At 41.1% G+C, this 25,977-nt stretch overlaps 1 protein-coding gene across 3 annotated transcripts in view; it reads left to right on the top strand.

The window, feature by feature from the left end:
- gbf1 (golgi brefeldin A resistant guanine nucleotide exchange factor 1) overlaps positions 1-25,977 on the top strand; it is a 113,968-nt gene that overhangs the window by 6,603 nt on the left and 81,388 nt on the right. For all 3 annotated transcript variants that reach the window (XM_086045096.1, XM_086045094.1, XM_086045095.1), the window contains 2 exons: positions 7,658-7,761; positions 8,503-8,569. In XM_086045096.1, the coding sequence (XP_085901222.1) occupies positions 7,666-7,761; positions 8,503-8,569 (163 nt within the window). In that variant the 5' untranslated portion in view covers positions 7,658-7,665. The remainder of the gene's footprint in view (positions 1-7,657; positions 7,762-8,502; positions 8,570-25,977) is intronic.

The following is a 25,977-nucleotide window of genomic DNA, read 5'->3' as shown; positions in this document are numbered from 1 at the left end:
AGCCAGAAAAGAGCCAGAGCTCGAAGGTCCCCCGTACACTGCGGTCCCTGTTTGGGAACATTCTGGCTGTCCTGTTAAAATAGCCGATGGCGAAAGGTACGTGGTTAAGTCCGAAAGTTGTGTGCCGACATTGCTACTTGAGATAGGCGGCTCTGTTGCAGATAGTGTAGCACGTCTAACATTCACGGCATCATCCGACTGTGTTTCTTAGACGAGGCAGCAAAAACGTCAAACTTAGATAGCGAGATTTTCATATTGTAGCGTCTTCCAGGAACACGCCGTCAGATGTAGTTTAATAATCACGCTTTTATTAACCCAAGTACAACTGCTCGCGCTCTTCTTTCTCTGCTGCTACACTCGCTTGCCGTCCGATGCATTCATGAACCTCGGAAACATCACAACTCAGCAACACACAAATCCCCAGATAACCCAATTTGTTACAATGTGCTGTTGAACATTCAAAGATTTCAATGCCTAAAAAGTGTATACAATTTCATAAAGACTTTTTAAAGTTACTGTATTTTTTTTCATTATAAAAAGAGTTGATATAGTTAGCAATAACTGTAACTGTTATTGTATATATATTTTTTTTTTATCACAAAAAGTATATATGTACTGCATTGACAACTTGGCTTTAACTTGAATACTTAGATGTGTCATAGGCTGTTGCTGTTTAAAGATTTCAGTGTCTTAATAATTTACAAAATTAAGAGATTTTTATTGTTAATGTATTTTTTATTCTGGTGTAATTTCTTAGAATATCAACCGAATGGTTTGCTTTTATTTATTTTTTTGAAAAAAAGTACAGTTTACTTGTCATCTTTTCAAAATAAACATTTAAAAAAAAAAAAAAAATCTGTTTTTTTGTACCGAAAATATACCGAACCGAAGTTCCAAAAAAACAAACCGAACCGAAGCCCCCGTATTCATACCTTGACACTCTAAAATAGAGTTAGCTGGAGACATCAAACCAATCATATGATCCTCTTAATTTTACTTCACATTATGCACAGTTCATACAATCTTGCAGCCCGAGTCAACCATAAAATTGTTTCCAGTTTTTGGCAGGAGAAACGCAAACGTTCCACTGATCTCGTTTCACAAGACGGGCAGCGGCTTCTTCTCGGGTCATAAGCGGAAGTGACGTACAAGCTGCCTCGCAAAAGTAGCAGTAATGTACTTTATTTAATTTTTTATTTAGTAACTCCGAACATAAAACACAACAGCTAGGGTGACAAACATAGAGGCAAAGAAATGTATTACAGAAATATAAAGCGTGACATCAGCAGGCGCGAAGGACCCGATCCAATCTGGAAATTTAAAAAAATTTCAATGAACATTCTATCACTCCGGCACTCGGCTTATCGCAAAAAATATATATATTTGGCCCTCCGTCCATTTGACTTGCTATAAACAGTATTTATATTCCGCGTCGTCCGTTAGCTCTCGGCGGAGAAGTTCCTTCACTAAGTCCGGCATAGATTCATTATCCTGTTCCGCCCCTCCATAGACTCTCAAGGTACAACGTCTTCCATGTCCTTCCACTTCAGTCAGCTTCTCTTGTAGTTTCTCTTTCCTTCTTAACAGAGCGAGGATAGCTTTGCCATTCCATTCTTCCAACTGCACCACACCCGCCTGTGCTTCTGATCAGCGTCGCCGTTATCGTCACCTGTTGCTTCGTCTTCAAGTTTGTGTTATCCCCCACTCATTTCTTGTCAATTTACAATTTGAGTTGAGTTATTTTCATAGTTTTGGGGGCAAATAAATGATCAAATTGACTCAGGATCTCCGCACTATGCTACCATCTCACCTTGCACCGCCCCGGAAGTCCCCTTTCATCTGAGTTTTAATGAGACACATGATCTGACATGTGGGTGTTGTGATTTTGGCTTGGCTCTGTCACAGGTTATTTATTGACTTACAGTCCGAAAAACACGGTACTACTCTTCTTTTTTTTTTTTTTTTAGGAGTAGCGCCAGCTGGTGTTGACATTGAAATACAATGCAGGCGAACAGAAACTGGATGTTGGCAATGCCCGTGTTATCTTATTCTCAGAATATGCTGCAGGCCCATCATCGTCACCCTTCCTGTGTATTCTTATCCATATCCTTATCCGCTTATGTTTGATAAGTGCTTATCATTAATGTAAAATAATGTGGTTCCACTAACTCAGCGCCAAGATGCGTAGACTTTATCTTCCTTTAAAGTAGGAACATGGCATGGCTTCCATGACACAAGTAAAAGGTTAATCCAGCAATTTTTGAGTGTTACTCTTCAAATATGAACAGTCCAGGATTTGGATTCTGCTTCCTGTAATCCATATTGGTTTTTGGTGTTTATTCGAGGAAGACATATTTTAGATCATGTCTGACCAATATATATATTTTTTAAATAGGATGGCTTAGAATTGATCACTTGTGCTCACCTATGTTCTTTTGCGTTGTTATTCATATTAATTTTAGCTATAAAAAAAATACAAAATGCAGACGACAAACTAAAATAGGTGTTTAACAGTTAAATCTGTATTCCAAGTATAGTTCCAACACTACCTGTAACAATTTAACCTAACATGTTTAATTGAAAAGCTAAAAAAGGGACCAGTAGTCAAAGCATAGTGCAGCTGAAACCTCTTAGCAAAACAACCAAAGTTTGAGAATTAATTACCAGTACATCAATTTGCTAATTTCATAAGGCAGGGTAACCCTAACTGCATTCTGCAAATATTTGTAAAGCACCATATTAACTTCAAATAGTGCCATTCGCATTAATAGACATGCCCCAAATAATTGCCTGGTGCATCATCCACCTGATTATATAAACTCTGCACCACAATTTGACACTTCCTTTCGCTCCACCCAGGAAAGAGTCATGGCAGTAGGTAGTTAGTAATTACCATTTACTAGTCGTCATTGGCTGATTTCTGTGGAAATGTTTGCGACTGACAAAGGTCAATCAATGCCTTTCATTGCGATCACCAAAAAAACGATCACCTGTACTTTGGAGCCTGCATCTAATTAGAGACCAGCCTGCGTGCATTGCAGTGCATCATCACCACCCCTTTCTTTAACACTGCACATTACAGACCAAATTAGTACACTGTATACAATATATTTGTGCCGCAAAAATTTAAATAGCCTGTTGTATAGTGAATGATCTGAATCTATAAGAATGGCTTTATATTAGCCAACAGGTTAACCAAAAAACAAATTGTGAATTACACATCGCACAAAAAATCAGATTAATCAATTAATCGAAAAAATATTTGATTTATCGATTATTATAATAATTGTGGATGATCAGCTCTAAAATTGAAATATGTGCAGGTAATCCATGTGATCGGTATCGGCTGATCTTAGTCATAGATGATCGGTGTCTTAATAGGCAGCATAAAACCCCGATCAGAACACCCCTACTGTTTACCATGATTGATGCCTACATGTGTTGTATAACACACACAGCACGCAGAGTGGACGCGGCATCTGTAAAGCTTCAATTTAAGATGAGCTTTTAAGAGAAAGTGCTTCAATATACAGTACAGCATGGTGCATTCTCAAGCAATATATAATGTGTATAATGTGTGTATTATGTATAATATGTAAATGTTTCAGACCTGAGAAGAAGGATTGAGGAAAAAAAGAGTAAGGACAAGAACAACAATGTTAAAAAAAAAAAAAAATCACAATTTATACATCCTATTGCCTTTCTTGCAAAAATCAAGCTGTTTTAGAGGGGCTGCCCATCTCATGTCATTGACCGAGTTTGGCTTTTGTTAACATCGTAACCACTCATAATTGCAATGTGCTGTTGAATTGGCCACTATGTTCATCTGACTTGACAGTTTGTGATATAGTTTTTTTTTCTGTGAGGTGATTTACAAGGAACAGTCCGTAGCTCCTGTCTTCCTACAAGCCTAGACGACCACAGGTTGGGCACCAGGCTGTCCCTAAATAGTTGCATTTTGTCCTTAAAATATGAGACAGCACGAGTACATTTTTCATCCACTTGCGCAAGTGCGATCGAGTTAAAAGCTACATTAAAAGAAAAAAATTTTTTTTTGCTGCTGTTGATGGTTGGTTACGCTCTACTGTAATGTAGTTCCAGTGAGACTTATGTTAAATCTGTTGAGCACCTCAGTACATACTCTTGTTTCTCTACTCTTCATTTCATGTAGCGGTTGGCATGGCTTCTTCGTCTTCTCCTGTTCACTCCTCGATTGGTGTTCCACATACTCAGTTCCTCGTCCTCCTTGAGTGAAAACAATACTGGTCAGAAATGTAAAATCTTTGCCACCATGGAGGCGAGGAGTAGTGATTTACAGGAGCGTCCATGCAAAGTGGATGGATGGTGTTTGGGTGCGCTAGCTATCAAGCCACTCCTACAGCTGACACTGAGGCAGATATGAAGACATCATCAGCAAGCGTTATCGTGATTGATTGGCAAATTTCAAATCTATACCGTAGGCCAAATTTATTACATATTCCGGACGATACATTTCTCCAGAAACTATAGCAATAAATGATAGTGCCATTGTTTTTTTTCTTTGTTTTTAATGCCACTGATATTGTATATTAGACTGAAGCGTTGGAATAAACGTATAGCGATTTCGAGCGAGCTGTAAGCTCCCTCGATGCACCAGCATTGGAGAGATAGAGAGACTCGTTCGGCTGGTCTCATTGTGTGACTTGAAACGGATATCTGGTGCCGGTCACCAATCTCTTTTAAGTTTGTGGTGGGCGTAAGGAATGTTCGCAGAACCAATGACACATAAACAGGCAATGAAATATAATACAAAAACAGCACTGTAGATTCACAGAGGTCTGTGAGCCCATCCATTTGCATGGTTGTGTTGGCCAGCATTAATGCTACATGGCTATTATTAGCGCTACTGCTGCGTCTCCTTAATAAATGAGAGTAAGAGTTGTGAGAGGGACAATGTGCTGTTGAATTGGCCACTACGTTCACCTGACTTGACAGCTTGTGATTATGTTCTTCCTATGGCCTATGAACTGATGGGGCATATGTGAGCCAAACTGTTTAAACAGGTTTCAAAAGCCATCCCACCCTATTGTTTAAACGTGCTTGAGCGACTGCCAACTTGCACACAGCGGCAAGCAGGCTGACTGACAGGAGAGGCAACGAAGCAGCGCGAGTGAATGTTGATGACGTATGTAAAGAAGCACGCATGTAAATGACCATTTATCAAGTCCGAAAAAAAAAATGGTGCCCATTTTTTTTTCATCGAGCGATAAGTCGATATAGAAATTATCGTGACAGGCCTACACACCAACATACGTCATGAGTGACCCCCAGGTGACCCAGGGCACGAGCCTGTGACACCTGGAAGAGAGTCCCTCAGGAACTTCTTGCGTGTCGGCTTGCTTGCGTCTAGGTTCCGCTTTCCCTATGGATCAAAGTCGTTGTTTTATCTTCTCCTGTGTTCCGTCACTGGGAGCCTTGTGACCGCGTTGGTCGGAGCGGCGGATTTGTTTTCCACCCTCGTTTGGCTGCGACGGCTTTGTTTGTGGTCGCCGAGGTGGCGTTCTGTTTGTTCATGGCCCTGTGTGGTCGGTCGTGCAGCACGAGGTGAGGTTGCTGCTTCCTTTGTTTGGTCATCTCGCTTTGTTGGTTGCTGTGTGCGCCACGGTGTGACTTTGTATGTAACACAGTCTCTCTTTGGTAACAGTAGCAATACTCAGGGGTGCACATCATTTTTTTCATGCGATACTCGCATGAGTACCAGGAGATTGTGTTTGGTACTCACTAGTGGTCCAACGGATCAAATAAGTCACAGTTCGGATCACTCACGGATTTTGAGTCACGGATCGGGTCGTTTTTTGTATTAACAAAAAATAAAAAATAAAAAAAAAATAAATAGAATTTTGTCTTCATTTACTTTATAAAATGCTTTTGCCCATAAAACATCAACTCCTAATGTCTAATATGTTTGTTATGATTTAAGAACACAATTTAACGCAATTTTGTAAGTGGTACAGTGTATAAATTTCATGACATCCATCACATCGACTGTTGAACTACGAGCTAATGATAACAGCTGCTAGCCACTAATGCCGGAGACTTGTGCCTATCATACAATGACAGCGTAATTAACCAGCGGTTTGTTCGTGTCCTAAATTAGCGACTGAATATGATTCCGAGACTGTGTTGTGTTGGTGTTGGTAGCAAGCGTTAAAACTGCCAATACGTCGAAAACGGAAGTCAAGTTAGCTGTTACGCCACCACGCGGGCCAACTTCAAAGTAAAACTTCACAAAGGCTATTGCATTGGCATTAATGACTCAATGCATTATTTGGTAAGCTTTATTTTGAAGATAGCCTTTGTGGAGGCCGTGTATGTGAGTATGTTTGCAAAACACTCTTGTACACGATGCAAGTTACGTGATCTTGGGTATTCAACTTCCTCTGCACAATGCGGACTAATCACGTCGCCTTATTGTGAACGTGCACAGTTTTTTTCACCAACCATTCTGCGGATCGTGCCCATCCTGAACCGATGCTTGATCCTTACCAATCAAAGATTATTCGTGCCACTGCACTACTAGCGTGTACAGGTACGCAAATGCGCGTGATGCAAATGACGGTACGCATCAGTGATTTCTATTGCGCATGCGTACCTGCGTATCAGTTATGTGCACCCCTGGCAATACTCTACTATTGGCTTGATCGTTGACAAAATAAAAAAACGAAAGTCAATCAATCAAAAAGACCTCTACTAAGGTTTGGCTGCAAACTGAGAGACAGGTGTTTCCTCCAATGCATATTGATCATAGGAAATTGATGCGCATCTCAACTCAAATGTATTTATAAAGCATTAAGACAACCACCGCTGTATTCAAAGTGCTGTACATGGAGCAAAACCGAGTCATGCAACAACGAACAATAACATAAATTAATAATGAAGATGACCAATCGTGGCTCACCTGTTTTCTGAAGCTGGCCAAGATTGGTCATTATCTGAGCCCTGAGCAATTATGGCATTTTCATTCCACAGCAAGTGGCAAAATGACCGCTCCCTTGAGTTGGCTAAAAACGGGCGGATTTTTCTGCTGAACTCATATTCCACAAACGCAATATTTATCAGAATGTTTCGACGAGTGGAAAAAAATATGTTTGGGTTGACTTCCACTTTAAGTCTTTTGTAAGAATGTAACCTGGAAGACCAGGCAGGCCCTGCCCTCTTGTTGGCTACAACAGTTTTAAGTAGTCTGAAATTTAATTATTGCTCCATTTCTTCAACATGTACTCCCAATTTGATCTTCAATCAATTAATTTCCACAAGACTTGATGCCACTGTTATTAGCAAAAATCTACAAATGGATTTATTATGCAAAACCTTTTCTGGTCTCTTACTGCTTACGATGATATGACTAGTACATTATATATCTTCATAAGTCTGATCGTGATTCTCAATCCCCCAAATATACATTGTATACCATCTTATATATCATCGCTGTTATGTGAAAAACACTTATGTCCATTTTTTTCAATGTTTTCTTATTTTTACGTGAATGGTGTTTCTGCATTAGAGACATCACATTAACGTGAAAAAAAAATTCCAACATTGTTTTTCACAGGACATATACTAATACTGACTTAGTTTGAGATTTAAAATATTTTTTTTTCTTTCATTTTTCCATCAGAACTCAGCATGGTGGACAAAAGTATCTACATTGTCCAGGGTGAAATTACTGCTGTTGTCGGGGCTATCAAGAGGAACTCCAGATGGAACACCCACACTCCCTTGGTAAATGAACAACACTTTTTTTTTTTTTTTTTTGCCATATCAAAGTGGTGATATTAAACACCAATATATTCATCCCCAACTGTAATAGGTATACTTAATGTATATAAAGCAAGTCTCACCAGCTGAGAAATTTAACTCTTGTCCAATAAACAATCTGTTATGTTGTCTCTTCTTATTGCCCAGCTACTTAGAATATACTTACATGATCCAAACCTACCAGGTCTTGGTGGTGTTATGCATTGTATTCTATAGGTCATCCTCATACTCAGCTCATAAGAATGAAAATGGATGAATGATAAATTTCTCTGTTTGAAACAAGGTTTGAGTTTTGTGGAAACAAAGTCTCGTAGCGGAACCAATTTTTTTCCTATTAGCCTATATATCTGTCAGAGTTTGAATTGATTAATATGGCTGGAAGAGTTGACATTTCAAATATAAAATACAAATAAATTACAATTTTATTTTTTACCCTCTTTGAATTTGACAAGTTTTGACCAACAGAAATGTGGCTAAGTAATTACTTAATAAGCAAGTAGTATTGAACATTTTCAGTATAATCAACAAAAAGCAGATCAGAGCAGTATCACATTTGTTGCATCAAAAAGTTTTGAATAGTAAGAGTATTTGATGTGATTTTTTTTTTTTTTAATTATTTTCTTGTATACATTTAACAAAAGAAAATTTTCAAATGAACAAATGAAAGATTGCGATTTTGCCACTGCATGCTTCTTTCGTTTTCAGGATGAAGAACAGGATCCCTTGTTGAACAGCTTTGGCCACCTGAAGGAAATACTCAGCCACATAAAAGGTTTGTTCTTGCGATACTGTTGCCAGTTGGGTGCAAGGTGATATGATTAGTGCAAATTGTCCGAAACTCTGTAACTCAGTAAAACTGCAGCGTCTTTGTGCTCAACAACAATTGTGCTTTGAATGTTTCTCTTTGCCACCTTCATGTATCTTTAAAGTGTTATTATCATCACGTTTTGCATGACAGGTTCTGGAAGAAATAGAATAATTTTCAGGGATTGTGACCTGTCAAATAAATGTAGACGTTTCCTTTCAGTAGTTAACCCATTAAAGCTGGGAACGTACAAGCGCGTTCCTACCACTAAAGCTGGGAGCGCTGTTGCGTGTTTCTCCCTCTAAAGTCGGGAGAGTGTATACGTCATTTTCTTTTTTTAAATCCAATTCTCGGTCTCTTAGCCAATGAAATGCATCAGAATAGACATGTGACCATGTCGTGATTTGTCGGAGAATATCCAGAATTTTTTGGAGGAGTAACGGCGGCACAATCGATCGCGGAAGCTCTGATATAAGTCACGGCAGTGATATAGACCAGCGGTACCGGGCCGCGGGCCTCTTGGGACCGGGCTGCGGCGGGCTGCACAGATGAAAGAAAAGAAAAAACATATAGTACTTCTGGTTTATTTATCATCCGTGGCTGAAAAATATTTTATTTTGAAAACTGACCGGATTCTCTCTGTTACATCCATCTATGACTGACTCTTAACGCATGTCAAGTTGTCTCTGTCGTGTAACGCTAATATTAAATTCGCGGGCTAGCAAATGAGTAAAATAAACGGACGGACGTATTTTGGAAAGTTTCTTGATTTCAAATCACAAACTCAAAACCATTGGCTGAGTCTCAGACACTCCTGAAAAGTAGTTGCCGAATGTCACACATTCAGTCGGGTGCGGTCAGTGAGCGCCAGCCTGAAGACTTGGATGCACATTGGCATATTACATATTGTGCACATTTTCTGGCCGAAAACTGCACTGGTTCTCTTTTGTACCACTTGAAGTGACATGATTTAATGAGTTTAGGTTTTTATATGCTGCGCAGTGCTGTGTGACAGACTTGAGCTGCCTTGGACAATACTGCATGTTGTCATGCCTTTGCAATGAGCCCTGGCAGCTTTCATAGCTCTTCATCTCCAGTTGCAACAGTGGAAGGCCATTGGACAGTCATTACACGATGCTTGTGCAGCTTTAACCCACGCTGCTGTTGTCTGTCTCCGGGGAATGCCTCAGCCGTTGTGAGATGGACAGGCACTGCTGGCTGAGAAATTTACCAAGTTGGTTAATCCCATTACCTCTTCTATTTGACCTGATTTTTATCATAACTAAACGAACTTATTTGTCAAGGGAGGCAGTTTAGATAATGAGTCCATGTGAAGGACCCTTAAACCCAATTCCCCTGTGCAGTTTGCCACAAATGTTACATTCATACCCTGTTGAAAGACAAAGGAAGGTCAAATAACCTCAACAGAGATGCGCTCTGTGCCTTACATACTGAATTGAGTTTTTTTTTCTTCTTCCCCAGCATATCCATCTGTCAATCAGAAGCACACAATATTTCGTTAGAAAATGTTGCGGGTGGGCTGTGTTTGGTTGCTGCTCCGAGGCTTTCACATTCACCCAGCTGCCTGCATTATGAAAGCGCTGTAATTCTATTCAGTCAAGCGTGTGTGTCTGCTCTTACTAACAACAGAAGGCAAACAGGGAGAGAAATATGAATTGGTTCCCTCAAGATTTCTCACCCAGGCCGGGTCTCTGTTGTGTTGTTTCTTTTATATTGCTCTGTGTCTGGCTAACGGCTGTTCTGTTCGACCTAGCATGATTGACAGGACCATGTGCCTCAGAGCTAGAGTCATGCAGCTGGAAGTGTATCATCTGTGATTTTAGTTGGGTAAATATAGCAGGTTGTCTTGTCAAGAAGAGAGATAAATTGTTCTGGGAAAGGAAGTGTTGCCCTCTTTTTTTAATGGAGGAAAAAAGTTTCCATCATCTCCTTGAAAATTCTCTCTGGACTGAAACAATGAGAGCACCATTGGAGAAGCTCGGTCACTGAACATGTGGTGTGATCCGTCAGCTCTCCATTCCACTCACTCTGTCCAAGGCAAGGGCCCACATGGGTACGGGAGGCATTGTGGCTGCTCATTGGCCTCAACCAGTTAAGTTGAAAGCGAAACAAACGTGTAAGCTTGCATTAAACAATTGTATTATGACACAGTTTAGTTCTCTTGGTACGGTTCACTATTGCGGTATGCAAGTACAAAGTAGCATTAGGAGTTAAAAGCAAATGTGTTTGTTATTCCAGCCATCCATGTTCTATACCACGTATTCAGTTCGTGGACAATGACTGCATCCCTTTTTTTCCTCTTTTAAATCCCATCATTTGTGTGGTTGTCTATGTCTGAAACCCGGTAACCACATACTGTAGCTGTTTAACCCGATTCTAACCATCAGATAATATCTTTTGAAAAAGTTGAATTAGTTTTGATAGTATGTGGAATATCCTTTGTGAGAAATGTTTTCAGATACTGCTCCATGTTCTATGTAAGCCACGGAGACTCAGCTTTTCAAATGTTCAATTCTGTCATTCCAGCCTCTGCCTTCTCAAAACCCCTCTGCTGCAATGGAGGTCAGTTTTTCTGCCAAAAAAACCCAGTCAATTGTAAATCCCTTCATTCTTATTCATACAAATGCAGGTTTGGAGCTCAAAACAGCCCCTGTGGTGCAAAACCTGAGTGGCCTTTTGACTTACAATTTTTCTCCATTTGATTCCAACACTGAAGAAATTCACAAGCACACATCTAATTGACCGGCATTGGTACCAGAGGGTACTATCAGGGCTTACAGGACAGTATTGCATTTCATTATAGAGAATGAGCTCGTTAAAAAGACAAACCAAGATAACAAATGGAAAAAAATATTTCAAATCACAAACTATATTAAGCATGTTCTGCAGTATATAGTTCGTAACTTGACTTTCAACATCCGTTAATGTCATTTGTAGGCTCAATGACCTCATCCCTCTGTCCTTATTCATAAAAATTATCGGCCGCGAACCCCGTCCTTTTAAAGCGGTTTCGTCCTTACCTCCGCCCACTTGAGCAGAGGGAAGCTGCCACAGGAAGTAAATAAAACTGAGTTAACTGAGGTCATTTTTTTAATGCATTATAAAATTGTAATTAATCTCCATATTTAACGTAATAACTTTGACAGCCCTAGTGTGTGTATCTATGTGTGTGTGTGCATATATATATATATATATATATGTATATATGTATATGTATATATGTATATGTATATATATGTATATATGTATATATGTATATATGTATATGTATATATATGTATATATGTATATGTGTATATATGTATATGTATATATGTATATATGTATATGTATATATATGTATATATGTATATATGTATATATATGTATATGTGTGTATATATGTATATATATGTATATGTGTATATATATGTATGTGTATATGTATGTATATGTATATATGTGTATATATGTATATGTATATGTATGTATATATATGTATGTATATATATGTAGATGAAGTTTCTCCTCGGGTCCCACTTCTTCGTTTGAACTGCTCATACAGGGTCTTGTGACGGCGATTGCAGCAACAACGGCGAGGCACTGTTGGCAAAGGATGTTTTGTTGTTCTGAATCTTCCTTTTTATAGCCGAAATACTTTCATATTTTGGATGTTGACTTTTTTTGGGGACTAAATCCACTGCCGCTTCTGCCACCTCCTCCATGTCGCCTGATAAGCGCAGACAGCAGAGTGGAGGGGTAGCACTGATTGGCGGGGAGGAGGGGGTGACCAAGACAGGCTCTGTAAGAGCACAGAGTAGCTTGCTGCTTTTTTGAAGCAAAACAAAAGTTTGCGTGTTCTAAGAAAAAAAAAAAAGTTAAAACATTGCATGTTCTACGATGTGACTATCGCGGATGCGCACATCGCAATCGTGATGTTCAAAAGACACATCGTGCAGGCCCAGTAGGTACGTACGTAGGTGCGTATCTTGGTGGACACATATAAACACAGAACGCATCCCGTTGCTCCTCCATTTGTGAAGTCAGGCAACAGCTCGAGCATCAGGTCACTTCATTGCTGGCTTTTGAGATAGTTCTGTTACGTGTTACAATAATGGAGTCTATGGCCCGACCAGCCTCAAATATCTAGTTCACAATTACAAAAGGTTTGTTAGGTGCAAAAACATCACTGAAGTATGCATTTATGCAACCAGTTAACATAAAAAAATGTTTCCCATTAAAGTTCTGAAAATATTGTGACCTTGATTTCATAACTCCGGCAAATGTATTATTTTACATTTTTTTGTCTTCACTTTATGTATACCACTTATTCATTCACCTTATGTTTTCACATAGCAATCCTTGTGTTGAAGAGAGCATCCCTAATTCATTGCATTTTACCTCCATGTCAGTCATCGAGAGAGAATGCACACATGATGCCGATCCTAGTCTCCTTTCAAGGTCGTGTGTATGTGTGTGTTTCTCAGACCTCAGCTGTGGTCAGCCAGGCGCTGGTGGGCGTCTCTGGGGTCATAGTTTGAGCACATGGGAACTGACTGTGGCCTATCACACCTCCCCCTTCCATGCCATCTGATCTTTGCACATATATCACTCCCAATTGAACCAGCAGAAGGCAGCTGGTAAATGCCAATGAGGATGAACCATATTTCATATCACTCACCCACTTATGCAAATATGTTTACTCGTGATGGCATTTGGAGCAAAGAGAACCCACATCATGGAAATTGTTGACATGTCTGTCCCCTGACCCTTGGGTCATGTAGCTTTAAGTATGAGCTCATGGAAGAGAGACTCAGTTTGCCATTAGTGTTATTTTTATGACCTGGTCAAAAGACAATACACTAACTCAGGCTCAGTTGCTTTGATCATCTATGCCTTAGACCATTGTTTTTATACAAATCTTGTTAATATTCTTTGCTGTTCAAATTATGTAGACAGACGTCAACGGAAAGAAACTACAGTATTGGCTCTACATGTTTTATTTCATTGTATTTTTTTATCCTTCCCTCTTCCATTAATTGCATACATTTGTGTTTGGAGACTGCCAGCAAAGCAGAGATGAGCTTATTTTGCAAAGGTTTATAGTCTGCCTAACTAGATAAAAACATCCTTCTATCATGCTGATGAGCGTATCGCCCTGGCTGATATTGTTTATCACAGTACACTTTCACCTCCAGAGCCTATTTCCCGTCTGCATATTTAATCGACCCACGTTGTCCCAGTCGGTCCGAGTCAGCCAAACGACGTTGAGAACGGATTTAACCTGTACCACGTCACACACAGGTTCCTCACTCCTGCCCCCCGGCCGAGTGAGGCAAAAAATATTAATAAAGCAGTGTTGTGTACCTTGCGGTCCCACAGACACAATGACATGTGCCCCATATTGTTTTTATTTCACAGATTACCACGCTTTGCGTGTTTTTTTTTTTGTTTGTTTTTTAAAATATTTTTTCCTTGTTCCGCGTGGTCGATTAAATATGCAGGACAGAACGCGGTGGCGGTTGGGTGATACCCAGCTCTGTTTACGTCACACCTATTATCAAATTATATGATAGATGTGATGATGATGATGATGATGATGGTTGTTGTTGTGTTCTTTCTATACTTACCACATGTGGCAATGTATAGGTCATTATTGCAGTGTAAAGTAACAAATTAACAAGATACCCCAAAAAATGTTAACCTATTTTGTCTTCTCTAAATATTATGACAGACCGCGATGCTGTGGATTATACAGTTGTAAAACCCCCCATCAAAAGAGCAGTGATTAATCAGAGTGCCTCCAAACCCACCTACCACCACAGACAGGTTTCCATCTAGTTCTGGTTAGTAGCTGTAAATTTCAACAGTTAACAGTGCCCTAACTGGGGAGCGACAGGCAGGGCTTAGGTCCAGTGTGAAAAAGGGATGCAACTGTTGTCCTGTATCAGAGGCTCCCTACAATGTGCTGAGTGGAACGAGTGTCCCAGCAGAGAGCTATTAATCATGCACGTCCACAGGATTGAGGTGGGGGTCGAAGGGTGGAAGGTTTAGAATAAGGACAGGTTGTGGAGGGTCCTTTCGTGGATCTTGATGTGTTGACAGAAAGAGCAGGCACATTTTGAGCTAACTCTACTTCGTCACCCAAAAGAAAGGCAAGTTCATCAACTTGAACTTGGATTTTCCTCCCCAAATCAATCTTTTATCCATACTTGCCAGGGCAGAGTGTAACCATGCAGCCCCTTAGTGTATAGAGTGATTCTTTGTTTATTTTTTTAATGTGTATTGACACCAGTTCCTGCTAAACGTATTCAGCTTTTGATCTCCTCTTATCAATGATTTGAATCATTATAAATCGGCCCTGACTAACATAGCATCCACCAAGTTATTGGCTGCAATGAGTGAGGGTGGGGGCCGCATGTGACCTGCAGGCCTCCAGATGGTCAAGCCCAGTTTTTCTCAATGACAAATAATAGAAATAGAAATAATCTCGTCAAACCTTTGCATGATTATTCTTTGTAAATCCAGTTGATGGATTTGGACCAGAGAAAGCAAATGACAGCTGTAAAAGTCCTTGTTACATGTGCACGTTTTATGCAAATTTTAAAATTGATGTTTATTATGTGGTAACCAGAGTTAAGAATGAGACCCTGTCATCCTTCTTACTTGTTAAACTGTGAACTAATGAGCTTTGAGTTCGATGTTGCTTTTATTACTTTCCACTGATATAAAGAAGTGTATTAACATTTGGCATGTTTCCGCACCCTTTAATCCTCTGACTTTTTTTTGTTACCACAGGTCTACTCTAAAGACAGACTTGTGGTTGGCATGTGGTGACACTTTAATTGAATAAACAGCATTTTGAGAGCCAAGTATGCTCTTATTGTTAATATCTGAAGATGACAAGACAAGGTTTGCAGTGTGTTACCGAGTGTTCCTCTAAGTTTAGCAGCCAGGTGCGAGTTAGGCCCGCTGGCACCGAGCGATGCGACCAATCGGCACTGAGCTGAAGTGCAGTCATCAGAGTTCTGCAACTAGTTGTCATGATTAGTGGACTGAGTTTTGCTGCAATTTGAAATCTTAATCTTAGGTGAGTGGGGTCGCAATGTTGCAGATGTACCAGCCAATCAAAAATGCCCTGTTGTATCGACTTTCACAACAAAAATGTCGGATCAGAGTACGACACAACCTCTGGCCAGTCGGCAACCTGTATAGTATATTGTTTTACAATATTTTTATTTTATAATTTCATATGTAGCTGGAGCTAAAAGCTATGTCTTTGTTTTATCATAAGCTACAGCAGCCAGGGAAATCCGCTTCTTCTTTGACAATCATTCCATGTTGTTCAATTGTAAATAATACAGCACAGTATATGAGGACCTTCAAAATATTGTTTTCCGATAAGAACCTCAGGTCATTCGTCAGTAGAAATGTAAAAATCCTAAAAATTCTATTTCTCAAATGTCAAACACAAATATACTGAATGAGAACAATATTGTTTGCAGACCATTCAACTATCGTGCATCCATGTGTATTGTTTCTATTCTCATGGACATCTCATGGACTGAAGGGTATAAGAAACTGGTCCAAGGCACTGAATTGGCAACTAGAAAAAAGTTTTTTTTAGATTTCTGTCATGCTATTCGTAGTTTTAAAGGATTCTGTGTCTCTGTAAATGTGTCCGAACTAGGAATGGTAGATGGTTGGTGTAGGAGGGCAGTCATGCTGAGACAAACCTAACAAGTCGCAATTTCTGAGCTACAATAAATAAATAAATAAATACAACAAATAGTGTTTTTGAACCTGACAGCACTCCCACATCTTAAATAGCGTGCGATCATTATAGCTGAAAACCCATTTTGACGTAAGCCAACTTGCTGACAGTGGAGGGAGCTAAGCAAGTCAGAATAGGCCAGCGCAGCTGACAGGGAGACATGCTCAATACCAGAGACAACAAGGTGTTGATTGCTTTGAATGCAAAATAGATCTGCTGATATGTACGACCATGTTCACTCCCTTCTTCCAAACCATCATTCACAGCTTTAGGTTTCACATTTGTCGTGCAAAGATATGGTCTTGGAGGGGAGATTTCAAAGTGTGAGATAGTGAGCTCCCCCTCAGACAACATAAAATGACTGGCGCTTTTCCTTCTCTCAAGACTTCTCCTTCCATCATGTCCACCACAATGTATGTACACTTAATATTAGGGATGTTCCGATCAGGGTTTTATGACACCGATGCTGATCATCCATGAGTGAGATCGGCCGATACCGATACCAATTCTGATGCCCCATAATGCGTCTCCCTGTGGTAATAATGTCACTTATACTGCGCTGTGACAGCACTGCATCAAGAATAACCATTAGCAGGGTGTGTGCCATACATCCCAAACTTGATAGCCTATTATCGGTCATAGCTTTCACCATGTTCTGGATTTGTTAAGCCGAACCGTCGGTCACTTGGCAACCTGTTCTATGGAGTGAGCCACAGCCACCCAGCAATACCAGCATGTTGCTGGGGCCCAGGCAGGAGCTGGTAAGCAGCTGGAGTCTTGTTGGTGTCTGCAGCTACCAGCAGGACAACAACGGCATGTTACTCTTGCTGGTTGGCTGTGTCCTGGTTAGTAGAGTAGGTTGCCCAGTGACCGAAAGTTTGACTGTTCAAATCAAGTCAAGTCAAATTTATTTAGATAGCCCTTAATCACAGGAAAGTCTCAAAGGGCTTTACATTTGCACCAGATCATATACACGAAATCCCCTGATCTTAACCCCCAGGAGGATAAACTCAGAAAACTCCATCTGAGGAAAAGTGAGAGAGACCACAGATGGGGGGAATTCCCCTTCCAGGATGATCAGGCTGCAATGGATGCCGAGTGGGCAACATTGAACACACATTATAGTACTAAACGGTGTTTGTTAAAGTGATGTGAAAGTTAATCAAATGAAGTTCTGCGGGAAGACGACATCGGTGAAGTGAGTAGGGGCCCAATGGTCAATGTAGAAATCTCCATAGCAGCGCCTCCGAGGATGTGGTCAGCCTCCAATCTTGTAGCAGTCAGTCTCTGTTGGATCGAAACAGCAACCTCCAATTCGGTCGTCATCCCAAGCCTGGGAAACGGGGGCAGAAAAAGAATAGAAGCAGCAGTAAAGAGGCAAAAACAAACAGTTCAATGCAGAATCGTACAAATAAGTCTTAAATCGTGTTTTAAACATTTCTACTGAAATGCTGCCGCGGTCTGAATGGCCAGGTGGCATATAGCCGACATTGATGTCATCCGGAGCCCAAAATGCGCTCGGCGCAGGCAGAAGGAAGGTGCTGGCAGCAGAGGATCGAATCTGCAAAGTTGTTTTGATTAACACTATTGACTTTATATTTTACTTTAATCTAATCCCACTTGAAACATGAAGCATAAAGTGGACATCTATGGCAATCGTAGTAATTCAGCCATGGTCCAGATCGATTCATTTTTTACGGACAATTATGACATGACGTCATTGTTAGTGATGTCTCCATGAAATGAGATATTAAAGCCTCGCCTCATAATTTCCCCCAAATACTTTATTTATTTCTACCTCCTACCTAATCGCTTCACCGTATAAATGCCCCGACATGCTGGACCACATTTAGTTCCGCAAACACGTCGTCGGGACTCGGGAGTGACGTCGTCTCTTCTTCTGCGCATGCGGGTTACTTTGGCGACACATGTTCCATACAGCAGACAAGACTGAGGTCGCATTTATAATGTAATATGAACGCTTGCACAAAAAAATAGTATTTTTAAAAAAAATCAGAATTGAGCATTAAGACCTGCGGTGTAAACCTAGTTTTAAATTGAAGGTGATACGGCAGCCTAAACATTTTTAGCTCTAAATTTTTTGCGCATTTTAAAATGGAATAAATAACTCCTGTATACAGTATGCATACTTGCACTGTAGGTAGAGTTGGGCACTGGGAACCAATTTGAACCGCGACTAGCACTTCGGTTCTCCCGGAATTGTTCAGGTTTTAAAATGTCTGTGCCACATTGCGATTCCTAATCTGTCGCGCAGAGGAAGCCGCCCAAAACAAAGTACCAATACTGTGCGCACGGCTGCGGGACAATCAACAGACACTAGCAAAGTACAACCAATAGGAAATTTGTGTGCGCTGCACATCACCAGCACGCAGCAAATGCGAACTGTGTTATGCGAATATAAAAGAGAGTTATTCTACGATGAGGTCCAATACTGTAGGCTTTATTTCACGAAGGTATTCACGGAACTAGCTGTTTCGCAGCGCCCGCCCATTCCACGTGTTTTGGTCAATAGACCATACCAAATGTAAAGGGGTGTCCGGACCAAACTATTATAGTGTATCTAAACAGATCACAACACACAGACAGCAATGAAGACGACAGGATAATGCTCGCGGGGTGTGGTAATTATGGATGTTCGACACAGTTCAAAAGTTGTAGCACTTCATCAAAAAAGACCAAGCTGCTCAGTACAACACATAAAAAATAATCTTGTGGAAAGGAGATTGCAAGTCTAATATGATTAAACACCTTCATTTACACGGGGTAGAATCAGAGTGTTTGGTCTTTGACTCTTTGCGTCGACCTACCAGTGTTCTGAAATTCCTTCCTCCCTGTCGAGACGTCCTACGGACTCCTACCAATGCTTGGTGTGCTTGCATGTGGACGCATGCTCACGATCCCGATAGTGAGATGGGGTCGCCAGCTCCGAGTCTGACCCTCATCCAAGCGGTACCACAGTGATACGGGCTGCACGGCAGTCAGAACAGAAACAGAAAAATGTCTGAACTGAGTTTTGACAGTTCTTTGGCCATTTCCAAGTTCTTTGCTAGGAATATAAAGGTATCAATATTTTCCTCAGACAGCCTACCACCTCTGAATTTGTTTATATAAGCATAATGTATACATATCAATGTATGTACACATATTTATTCACTACAAGCTTTTACATTACATGCCATATTCTTGACCTATTCGACAATACGTTTGCATCGTTACTGTCAACAAATTTGTTCATTTAATTGGTAATGTTGCTTTGAGTGTGTGTGTGCATGCGTGTGTGTGTGTCTACTCTTATCTAGTCTGCTCCCTGCTAGTCGAATGCCTCATCAAATTGTACTAATTGTGAACAAAATAATTAACACTCTATTAACAAGCCTTACAGACAGTCTTTGTCATGTTGGTTGGCTTTCCATGGCTGTCGGCCATATAAGCAAAAAGTTCCATAAAACTTCGCGCGTCATGCTTTTCAATGAGGCGCGGAGGGGCAGGGCATCTTACTCTTGCACACACGGAGGCATGCCACTTAAGGCTGTTGATGCTAGACAGGCGGCTTTTAAAGGGAAAGTCAACAGAAACATTTTTTTTTTCAAGAATATGATCTATGCAAACCCACTAGTTGAAACAAGGCATTCTGATAAATATTGCGTTTTTGGAATAAGAGTTAATAAGAGCCTTTTTAGCCAGCACCGGGGGCGGCAATTTTGTCACTTCTGTCGACTGAAAATAACATCCCAGATCCTCAGGGCTCAGGTAACAACCAATCACGGCTGACCTGTTTTCTGAAGCTGAGTCATTTTTGGGGTAGACCTAATGGAAATAAGCATTTACATTGCACTGGTGCAGGACAAATTGCACATTACACTACATAACGATGTACACAAAAACAGTTAACTGATTTAGGACCATCGTCTCAGATTTGGAGGTGCTGATTTTCATCTCAACCGCTTCACACTCAGCTGCTCCAGCGAGAGTCGGAGATCACGGCTTGAAGAAGCCAACAGTTCCACATCATCTGCAAAAAGCAGAGATGCAATACTGAGGCTACCAAACGTGACACCCTCAAAATGCCTCGGCTGTGCCTAGAAATTCTGTCCATAAAAGTTATGAGCTGAATCTGTGACAAAGGGCAGCCTTGGCGGAGTCCTGCCCTCATTGGAATCCGATTTACTGCCGGAAATGCAGACCATTCTCTGACATCGGTGGTTCAGGGACCGAACAGCCTGTATTGAGGGGCTTGGTACCCTGTAGTCCCGAAAGGCCCCCCACAGAACTCCCTAAGGGACACGGTCGAACGCCTTCTCCAAGTCCACAAAACACACATAGACTGGTTGGCGAACTCCCATGCAGCATCAAGGACCCAGCTGAGGGTGTTGAGCTGGTCCACTGTTCCACGGCCGGGACAAAAACCACATTGCTCCTTCTGAATCCGAGATTCGACCTCCTGACGGACTGTCCTCTCCAGCACCCCTGAATAGACCTTACCAGGGAGGCTGAGGAGTGTGAGTCCTCTGTAATTGGAACACACCCTCTGGTCTGCCTTCTTAAAAAGAGGGAACACCACCCCGGTCTGCCAATCCAGAGGCACTGTCCCTGATCTCCATGTGATGTTGTAGAGGTGTGTTAACCAGGACACTCGCACAACATCCGGAGCCTCAAGAAACTCTGGGTGGATCTCATCAACTCCCCGGGGCTTTGCCACCGAGGAGTTTTTTGACCACCTCCTTTACTTCAACAACAGAGATAGGTGAGCCCACCCCGGATTCTCCATGCTGTGCTTCCTCAATGGAAGGCGTGTCAGTGGAATTGAGGAGGTCTTCGAAGTATTCTCCTCGCCGACTCACAACGTCCTTTGTCGAGGTCAGCAGCACCCAGTATCCACTATACACAGTGTTAAAGGTGCACTGCTTTCCTCTCCTGAGTCAGCGGATGGTGGACCAGAATTTCCTCGAAGCCATTCCGGCCATCATTTTCCATGGTCTCACGGAACTCCTTCCCCGCCCAAGTTTTACCTCAGCGACCGCCGAAGCTGCATTCTGCATGGCCAGCCGAAATCTGTCAGCTGCCTCCGGAGTCCCAAAGGCCAAAAAGGGCTGTTAGGACTCTTTCTTCAGCTTGACAGCATCCCTTACCGCCACTGTCCTCCAGTGGGTTCGGGAATTGCCACCATGACAGACACCGACCACCTTATGGCCACAGCTCCGATCGGCTTCTTCAGCAATGGAAGCATGAGGCACGGTCCACTCAGACTCAATGTCCCGTCTCCCCCGGGACATTGTAAAAGTTCTGCCGGAGGTAGAAGTTGAAACTTTTGGGGCTGTTCCTCCCAATCACGCCCTTCCAGGTCTCACTGTCATTGCCCACGTGAGCATTGAAGTCCCCCAGCAGAACGATGTAGTCCCCTGGGGAAGTGCTCTCCAGAACACCCTCCAAGGACTCCAAAAAGGGTGGGTACTCTGAACTGTTGTTTGGCGCATAGGCACAAACAACAGTCAGGACCCGTCCCCCCACCCTAAGGCGGAAGAAGGCTACCCTCTCATCCACCGGGGTGAATCCCTGTGTACAGGCGCCAAGCTCGGGGGCAATAAGTATGCCCACACCTGCTCAGCGCCTCTCACCTTTGGCCACTCCAGAGTGGAAGAGTGTCCAACCCCTCTCAAGAGGACTGGTACCAGAGCCCAAGCTATGTGTGGAGGTGAGCCTAACTATATCTAGTCGGAAATTCTCTGCCTTACACACCAGCTCGGGCTCGCAACGCATTTTAACTGCAGTTAAAGCGTTCGCCATTATGAAGGCGCTATATCAGGCATGACAAACACGCGACTCACTCTTTGCCCGGTTTCATGCAGCTCTTAAAGCCCTTTTCACTGTGAACTTGCAGCGCGCTGTTGCCAACCCCATTCATTGTGTATGTGTTTAGGGGCGGTACCACAGAATGGAGCGTTACTGGGCGGCACTGCGCGCACTCGGACGTCTGCCACGACGGCAAATCCCCTCAGATTGAAACATTTTACTCTACAGCAGCACCGGCGTAACCTCAGAAAGCCTTTCCAATAGGAGAGGGAGAGAATTGCTATTTTGGTGGCATGAGGACAATAGAGAAAGCCTTGATAAAGTGCATTTAATGTATTAACACTGAAAGATACATCTTGTTTCTTCTCGATTTTCCCTTTTATAATGAACAAAGACTGGGCTATCTTTTGTAACAATCAAAGATACATTTTGTAAACCAATGAGAAAAGCCTCACTTTACTTCCTGGTTGGCTGCTACTTCAGCACTTCCAAATATGGGCATGCTGTTGCGCATATGATAAAGGGCTTGTCCGAATGCGGCGATTGAACAGTTGACCAGTACATTAGGCATGCGAGGGAGCAGGTACGTGCATGTTGGACACAAATGTGATCAAGGGGAAAAAATGTTGCATATTGTGTTGCCTATCAAGTTCACTTTTCAAAATGGGATGGAAAATAATCGGAGCATAACAAAAATATGAAGTTCAACACAGGACGTTTTAACTGGGGATGTTCCGATCGGGTTTTATGACACCGATACCGATCATGCAGGAGTGAGATCGGCCGATACCGATTCAGATCACATGGAATATCTGTATATTTTTCCATTTATGTATGGTGAGTGCTATGAGCAATATTATCTGAAAAAAGCATCCATATAATTGCCATAATTTAGACAACAAATATATATTTTTTACAAAAGTATGAAAAAAACATTCACTTTTTCTAGCACAATACAACAACTATTCAGTGAAAAAAATAACTGAAAAACTTAAATTTACCAGCATTTAGTAATACAATCTTTAGCAGATCAAAATAATCACCAGTCTCAACAGACTTAGTAGTGCAAAAAGTCAAATAAATAACATGCCACATAAACATTGCATGGTTCGGAATATAATTATAAAGTAAAAAAAGAAAGTCACATGCCGGCTTAACTCAAATATCCTAAATTGAAACTACCCAAGAACTTGGTTTAGTGTGCATAGACAAACTATCCTGTGCATTTGTCAACAAGAAAAAAAATCAGTTAACTTTTTTATGACTCATAAAATAAGTACCGTATTTTCCGGACTATACCTTGCTCCGGAGTACAAGTCGCGCCAACCATAAAATGCATAATGCAGAAGAAAAAAACATATATGTTGCACTGGAGTATAAGTCACCCAGCCTTCAACCCCACTCGGAATCCAAGTTGTCTCTGTCGCGTAACGCAAATAAATGTGTCCATAAATCAAATTAATAAAATTGTGCGCTTAGTACACATCATTTCCACCGAGCTACGATGGTAACATTTAGCTAACATCCACATATGTAGCATTACAAGAAAGTTACGGTAAGATAACTTTAAACTCACCAAAACGGTCGTAGATCGATTAAATAAGTATTTTATTTATCGCTGACCATGTAGAATGTTACCAAGTCTTCAAAAGTATTTTTGTATTTGGTCATAATTATCTCTTTGTTCGTCTCCTCCGCTCCGTGTGTGCGTGCGTGCGTGCGTGTGTGGCTGGCTGATGATGATGATGATGATGATGATGATGATGATGATGATGCAATACCACTGCCAGGCACGACGCCTTTTAAAAGAACATTACACTATTTTGTATAGATGGATTAATAGACTGTCAAATGGTCTTTTTATCATACTATTTCAATTACTTATTTAACACAATATTAGATTTTAACCGTTTAAATTATTCATGCATTTTAATAGCTTTTAGGATTTACCTTTATGTTTCTTTATGTGGGTTAAAATAACATGTGAAATGATATACACTACAGGTTATTCTGCCCGTTGTAAAGTCAATATGTAATGCAGATTTATATGCAGCCGTAGAACGCCCTCCTGTGGTTTTTTGGTGTATTGTTTGCTGACCTTGAAAAGGAAAGGGATACGATATAATGTGTTAATAATTTCACACATAAGTCGCTCCAGAGTATAAGTCGCCCCCCCGGCCAAACTATTGGAAAAAAAAAAAAAAACATCACTTATAGTCCGGAAAATCCGGTAATATAGTGGATCTGTCGTTTAGTATAAAGAGTAAAATTTCCCCATACTTTAAACAGAAAAACACAAAAAATTAAAGTGCATTTGCCTTGGAAAAGAACAAATTGTTGATCAGCAATAGCATCGGCTCAATGCCTATGACATGTTTGTAAACATGTAAACATTTGGGAATAATTCTTTTTGATAAAGAGGAGCATCTCTGCTTTTTCAGGCAAGAGTCTATTCCTCCGTTCATCCAAAATGTTGGATACAGAGCTAGACAGGCGCTCACTCTCCACGCTTGTGCAGGGTGCAGACAGGTAGGCTCTTGCTACTCTAGCAAGGTCCGGAAAGCGTTCTTTATTTGTTTTCCAATACTCCAGTGGTGATGCATGCCGAGGAATGGGATGCTCTCCGAGTTATACGATCATCTCCGGTGGGGGTGCACTATCTGCATGAGACCGCTGCTGGGTTTCTTCATTTAGAATCTCACCAAAAATTGAAGATTCAGGACGTGACACTTTCCCTGCTGGCTGGCCTGTGTTCTCCGCCTCAGGTTCAGTGGCTTTTGTCATCAAACCAAGAAGTAGTCTGTGTATTTGAGTATTGAGTGCTTCAGTAAAAAAATCTGTCTTTGTACCTTGAATGGAGAAATCAGATCAATTTGACATGAAAGTGATTGTTACAATTGAGAATTAGATATTTAACTATGAATAAATCACTGCCCTCAGGTGGAATCCTTGCACCCCTAAATCATTACTTTTAAGGAGACCAATAAAAAAAAGTTTAAAACATGTTTGTTCTTTACCAAAAAGAGGCCATTTTTAATATTTAAGATTGGTCAATCTGTAAAAAATTAAATGTGGAAACTGACCAATTGTATATTTGTAAAAAAAAAAAAATACTAATAACATTTGAGATAGAAAATTTCAGCCCAATACCAGTCATATATATAAATTATCCCCCCCTAAATTGTTAGATTGCTGATCATTTTCTCACCTTGGATCGATGATGGTTGCCAAACTGTAGAGAGGCTAATTTTCAATGTCAGCAAATCTTTTGGTGACAGCTTCCAGCAAAGTGGCCTTGATTGTTTTAACACCGTGATCTGCTGCAGTGTCTTTGGTAAGGAGACACTTTAAAACCATCACAGAAGGTATTACATCAGAGGCAGATGCAGTTGATGAGCATATTTCCTTGGTCAGTTCTTCAAAAGATTCCAGGAGCGCTGTTTTGTTTTCAATCAATCCCCACTGTGATGATATTAATATAGCAGGTAGATCAAAGTCAGCGGCATAAACGCTCAATGCCCGTTTTTGCTCAAGGAGACAGTGGAGCATATAATATGTGCTATTTCACCTTGTGCTGATATCTTGTTGCAGTCTTTTAGTGGGCTGGCCGAGCTGTTTCTGTATGCTCTGAAGTCTCGCGTATGCTAAGGGGGAATGCTAAATGGAAGTGACCCACAATGCGTCTCCCTGTGGCATTAATGTCACTTAAAGTGCGCTGTGACAGCACTGCATCATGAATAACCAGCTGCAGGGTGTGTGCCATACACCCCAAACTTGGTAGCCCATTATC

The sequence above is a fragment of the Filicampus tigris genome, chromosome 11 (genome assembly GCF_054856515.1).
Source record: "Filicampus tigris isolate MCC_2025a chromosome 11, RoL_Ftig_1.0, whole genome shotgun sequence".
NCBI lineage: Eukaryota > Metazoa > Chordata > Actinopteri > Syngnathiformes > Syngnathidae > Filicampus > Filicampus tigris.
Note: the sequence above shows the minus strand (reverse complement) of the source record. Positions and strands in the feature narration are given on the sequence as shown.